Below are 6,232 nucleotides of genomic sequence, written 5' to 3' on the forward strand. Positions count from 1 at the left end.
GCGCAGTGATTGACGCAGCAGCCACGTCATGACGTAAAAAAAAAAAAAAAAATCAAGGGATTGAACTGTATACATTTTATACCATAGACATAATATACTTATACATTACACAGTCCCTCTGATGACATTGGTGAACATTTTATAATTTGTAGCCATGAAACATAATAATTCGTAACCTCAAATTAGTAATTCAGAGCCACAAATTATTTCATTTAATATTTCCACAAAATATTGTTGGTGTTGCGAGTGATTGTTCCTTCTCAGCTATATATCTTGGCAACACTGCAGCTAATCTTTGTAGGATAGATATCTAATAAAGATTTTGTCAAGAAGCTGTCAGATATATGCAGCGCTGTAAAAGTCTCCTCACCACAGAATGAATCAGCCTGACGAGGTTTCACATGACACAGCAATATTTAATAATTAAATTCTGTTGAAAGGTTTTTTTGCGTTACCACAGATAACATGTTTACATTTGCAACAAAAAAAAAAAAAAGATAAAACAAAATCCTATATAAAATCATTTATTAAAATAGAAAAAGGTGATGAGATTCTCTGTGTAACCATGGCAACGCCTGTCCATCAATCAGGGCTGCCGTGGTGGACACATATAGCACACACAGGTTGAGCATAAATATATCCGCAATCTGGAGGTTTCCTGTTCGTTCTGAGACCTTCAGCCCCGAGTTTGACCTCTCAGGCTGTTTACACAACAGCGTGGACGCAGTGTTGTAGTCAAGACCAAAACAGGCCCGAGACCAAAACATGTCGAGACCAGAGTCCAAGACCGAGACCATAAATACAGAGAAATCCTCATCTTGTGTGCAGGAGACGTCTAACTTACTTAGACTGTAACAACAGGAAGGTTGCAGAAGTAACCATTTTTTTAAAGTGTCTGAGGCGGTCTTGACTTAAAATCTGGAGTCCGCCTAATGCGAGACGAGTAAAAAGGCTTTTGATTCCTGAAACCTTCAACGCGAGGTCTTAATCTCGATCTCGAGTGCTACAACACTTCATGGATGAGTCACAAGATCTGGACTCTTGGACCCAAAGAGGGTTTCTATTCAGTCCAATGGTTTGTGAACACGTCAGCTCTGTTAGGCCCGTTCATGATGTCACTGATTTATGAAGCACTTTCTTTTTGTCTTGAGAGAAGTTTAAAAACCCCCACCATAGATTAAAAAAAAAAAAAGTGCAGATGGTTTTTAGGTTATCGCAGATCTTGTCTAAAGTTTTCCTCTCACAGTTGTCTGTCGGAAGTTTTGAATTTTGGGCTGCGAGGTATTTAGTTTACTGTAGTACCAAAAGTGGCCACTGGGGGACAAGTTAAAGAAAACCTGATTGTTTCCGTCATATCCAGATCTTAATAATACATCCATGTGCGACCTCCTGCCCGCTCCACGAACAGAAGAGACCCTCAGACGATCAAACTATAACTCAGTGGACTCGTTCACATGTGCAGGATCCAAAGAAAGTCCATCCAGGAGCAGAATTCTTTCCTTTCCTATGCATCCCTCATGAAGCCTCTGACCTTTCTGAGACAGTCGATCATGATAATAACGGGGATCGTTTAATGCATACAACACATTCAGTGTTAGTTTGATCTGCACGTGGGATTTGTTGATTTTTAAGATAAAATGTGGAACACTTCATCAGGCTCCAACGTCAGCAGCAGAAACATTTCGCTGACTGTAATTCGATGCTCTTGTCGGTCTCAGATGCCTCGTGAGCTTCGGCCCCAGCTGCTCTCGGTCTCTAAATAACCTCAGACCGAACAGTCTGTCCTCCAGAGTGCTTTTTGTTTTTTTTTTCTTTAAAGAATAACAACGTCGGGGAAAACACTGATTTATCATTTTTTGGCATGAAAATAATCAAATGGCACAGAGGTAGCCCTATAAGATACTTATTATTAAATCCTCATGTTCAATTGTTTCTGTGCAAAAACACCCCACACCTCTAATTTAAAATAAACTTTAAAAGGAGATAAAAACCAAAAACATGTCGTTCTCCTCTCACACGCAGTGCATCCACGTTCAGTCACTGTCCGTTCACAGCAGACGAAGAAGCCCGTCCCACGGAGACATTTGGTTTTTTCTTGGCGTGTAAAAATCCCTGGATCACTCGTGGATGGTGTTGCAGCGACTTTGATGCTGGTTGCCGAGCAACGAGGGATGTTTTAACGACGTCCCCGAATCTGACTTTGTTCAGTTTTCTCACATTCAGGTCACACGTCGGTGTAAAAGACGGCGGAGAGAGTCTGGACGCTTTCAGGACGTCAGAGCGGATGTTCCATGCAGCTGATCATTTCCACCGTTAGTTTCTTCAACACTCGAACAGATTTTTTTTTTAAGCTTCTTTGAGCAGCAGTTTGAACACCCAAACCTCCCATAAGTACCCGGGAGATTTCCGTACAGCCTGGTGGCGAAGACGCCGACCAAAACCTGCAAAACAGTAACTCAGACCTACTTGAGTTTATTTCCTATATTTCCCATGAGGCCTCTTACCGACCTCTAATGAAGCTGTGGTGGGCCGGTGTTACATCATTAAGGTTTAACAGTGTAGAAGAAGTTTCTTTATGGTTAAAATAAACGACGAGCTGCAGAGACAAAAAAAACAAAACATCCAAGTCCAACAGATCCAGAGGAGAGAAAGTAAAACCCGGACGAGTTCTGCACTCACACGTTGTTGCATACTGTGTTTTTACAATTCTGCAGAAAGAGAGAGAGAGAGGGAGGGGGAGAGAGAGAGAGAGAGAGAGCGTGTGCCGGGGCGAACGGGGTGATGGAGATCAAGCGCACCGCACACAGCAGCCGGGGTGCGTTACATTCCTATGACAGTGCTGAGCAGAAGAAAGTGCAATCAGACGGCACCCAGTGCTTTCATTCAGAGACAGTAAGAATGCAGGTGTGCAAGCCCCGCCTCCAGTGACCTCTGTCTTCAAACCAGCCAATCAGCATTGAAGCCCCATCCCAGTAAAATGCATTTTGTTTATCGCAGCGCTGAGTTAGCCATGACATATTTATATGAGCCCAGCTGAAGGTGAATGATCCAACGCTTGGTGACTTCTGCGTCACATCGACAGGAAGATTAAAAAAAAACAGCCCGAGGTGCAGAGTCATTCTTTTACAGTTTGGTTCCAGTCGAGCTCGCCACAGGTCACGCCTCCTGTAAATGTGATTGGCTGGTTTGGTGACAGATAGTCACTGCGTCGCCGAAGTGTGGAGATTTGCACAAAAAAAAAGAGAGACTGCGAAGAAGAGTTCAGTGCCGACAGTGTTCCTGTTTGTTTGGGTCGATCTCCCAGTCCAGTGGCTCGGTCCGCTCCGGTGCCGGCTGATGAAGCAGCACTGAGTAAGTAAGTAGGTACTGAGGTGGGAGAGTAAAAAGAGGAGAAGAAGAGGAGGAGGAGGAGGGGTGTCATCCAGGTGTGGTGGGTGGGGCCCCCTCATTGGTTAAACAGGTGGAGCAGGGGCGGGTCTTTGAGGCACCAGAGGCTGGGATGCAGCAGAAGGTTTCGGTTTTCTGAAAGAAAAAAAACAAACAAAAAAATCGTCAATAAACCTGAATGTCCGCTTTACATTTACACACCTGATAAAGTAAGAATAGGGAGGAATTCCACCCTCTCCAGGCATGGTGCATTCAATGACGTTCGAGTGCTGGTGACGCAAACATCAAACTGTCACAACTTATTTTTAAAAGTGTCGTCGGGAAAAACAATTAAGTATTGAGTTGTTAACTCTATTTATTTTTTATTTATTTTTATTATTTTATTTTATGATTATTAGTGTATTATTATCATTTATTTATTTTATTATTAGTGTATTATCATTTATTTTTATTCATTTATTTTATTATTATTAGTGTATTATTATCATTTATTTTTATTTATTTATTTTATTATTAGTGTATTATTATCATTTATTTTTATTCATTTATTTTATTATTATTAGTGTATTATTATTATTTATTTTTATTTATTTATTGTATTATTAGTTTATTATTATTATTATTTATTTTTATTCATTTATTTTATTATTATTAGTGTATTACTATCATTTATTTTTATTTATTTATTTTCTTGGTCCCTCCCCTCCTTTTCTCTTTTTCTTTGAATTAATTTGCCGTCGTATTTCCACTTGTTGATATTTTCTGACTTCTGATCGTCTTGTCCTCTTTGTCTTTAAAAGTTGTTACTTTATCGAGTACTTTCACATTCTTCTGTCTTTTAATGATCTCTTTCTGTTTTCATGTATTTCTGTTACGTCTGTAAAGCTCTGTGGTACCTTGTGTCTTAACAGCTCTATATAAATATAATAAACTTGAATTGTGTAATTTTAAGGTTATGCTCGACTCTTACAGTTGGTGCACTTGTGGGGTATCACTGTTGAACATCTGTGCCCATCCCAACGGGAAATCAGCTTCATCAATATTTCAGCGTCATCATTTGATGTTGTCTTTGTTCAGCGTGTTTGGATTCACTCTCCTGTTCTGTGAAGTCCAACCTGTTTGACCAGCACGAGTCCTCGTGAGAGGCTTCACGTCAGGTCACACGCAGACGTCATATTTGGGTAGATGCAAATATTAAGAGTCAGCTGGATGAACCACACGGGGACAAAGAGTCGCACCTATCGACGACGTGATGACGCGTGTACGAGAGGGACGACTGGGCCTATCAGGACAGTGAGACATACGGGGGGGGGGGGTTCTTACATTGGAGGAGGAGGAGGCCTCAGAGCGTAGGACGGAGCGTTCCTGCTGGTCTCCACCACCTGCAAACACACAAACACACAAACCTTTAAATGAGTCGGATACTTTCTCAAACCAGATGAATCAGTGAAGTCATGAAAGACGAGCTGAGTGGAACAGATGATATGCTTTTGTTTTTTTACCTCCTGTGGCGGCAGGAGCTGAGTGTGGTTCTTCAAACGGAGAGAGAGAGAGAGAGAGAGAGAGAGAGAGAGAGAGAGAGAGAGAGAGAGAGAGAGAGAGAGAGAGAGAGAGGGGGAGAGAGAGAGAGATGGGGAGAGAGAGAGGGGGAGAGAGAGAGAGAGAGAGAGAGAGAGAGAGAGAGAGAGAGAGAGAGAGAGATGATACAAGTTATTAATACTGATTAGCACACACACACACACACACACACACACACACACACACACACACACACACACACACACACACACACACACACACACACACACACACACACACACACACACACACACACACACACACACACACACACACACACACACACACACACACACACACACACACACACAGAGAATTGGACAAAGCAAACTCACCCCGTCTCTGACGTAGTCGTTGGCGTTGCCCCGGGGAACAGATGGAGGCTGCGCTCGAGGAGGCGGTCCTCTGCTGGGATTGGCCGAAGCTGCACCGTCAGCCCTGTGAGACACGAGGTGGAAAAGTCAGCGTCTTCCTGTTATCAGAGTGCATTTGAACGCAGCACAGCATAGCAGTCAGTAGTTAGACCGTGTCCCTGAACGTGGCATGGGGGACAGTGTGAGGGCAGCTTTACACGAGGTCCTTGAATGCAGCACAAGAGACACCTCTAGAGCAGATTTTAAGAGTGTCCTTGAATGCAGCACGCAGGACAGTTTTTAAGGAGTTGTCGGCAGTGAATGCAGCACAGTGTCCCTGAATGCAGCACAGAGGACAGCAGAGAGCAGCTGTCTGTCCGTTTGAAATAACTATTAAAAGACAAAAACAGCTGACAGCTGCTGCCGACCGTTTGAACTCAGGAAACGACTTGATGAGACGAAAATTCAAAATGTAACTGGTGAGTGGCCCCGCCCACTCAGAGCGCTGCGTCTCGAGGTAAACTGAGACGCAACCAAAAGACTTTTCAATTTAAGATCATCGTGACTGATGTTTCACTCTGCTGCCTCTCAGAAACCTGAAAGTGAAAGTGAAAGTGAAAGTAAAAGCACCACCAATATGGCTCCTTCTTTATTATTACAGATGTGTGCGCTCGGATTCAAACACGAGGACTTTGTCTTGGTGTGATGGTGTGAAGGAAAAAACAAAACAAACCTTAAATAAAATAAAACATAAATATCACTCACTGGTATCCTTGCGATCTCTTCCGTCGGATCAGTCCGAATCGTCGCAGCAGCTCGTTCCTGCGCAGGAACACGAAGGCGCCCAGAGCGAGCAGAGGAAGAACGAGGAAGAAGAAGACCAGCAGCCCGTCCCTGAGAGACGTGTCCTTATC

The 6,232-nt window shown here is 43.0% G+C and overlaps 1 protein-coding gene across 1 annotated transcript in view; it reads right to left on the minus strand.

The window, feature by feature from the left end:
- Nucleotides 1-3,321: 3,321 nt before the first annotated feature.
- adam9a (ADAM metallopeptidase domain 9a) overlaps nucleotides 3,322-6,232 on the minus strand; it is a 28,449-nt gene continuing 25,538 nt past the window's right edge. Inside the window, exons 20-24 of the mRNA XM_079370131.1 lie at nucleotides 6,084-6,231; nucleotides 5,301-5,403; nucleotides 4,890-4,919; nucleotides 4,711-4,769; nucleotides 3,322-3,522 (exon numbers count right to left, since the gene is read on the minus strand). Of these exons, the coding sequence (XP_079226257.1) occupies nucleotides 3,453-3,522; nucleotides 4,711-4,769; nucleotides 4,890-4,919; nucleotides 5,301-5,403; nucleotides 6,084-6,231 (410 nt within the window). The 3' untranslated portion in view covers nucleotides 3,322-3,452. The remainder of the gene's footprint in view (nucleotides 3,523-4,710; nucleotides 4,770-4,889; nucleotides 4,920-5,300; nucleotides 5,404-6,083; nucleotide 6,232) is intronic.

The sequence above is a fragment of the Symphodus melops genome (assembly GCF_947650265.1).
Source record: "Symphodus melops genome assembly, chromosome: 1".
NCBI lineage: Eukaryota > Metazoa > Chordata > Actinopteri > Labriformes > Labridae > Symphodus > Symphodus melops.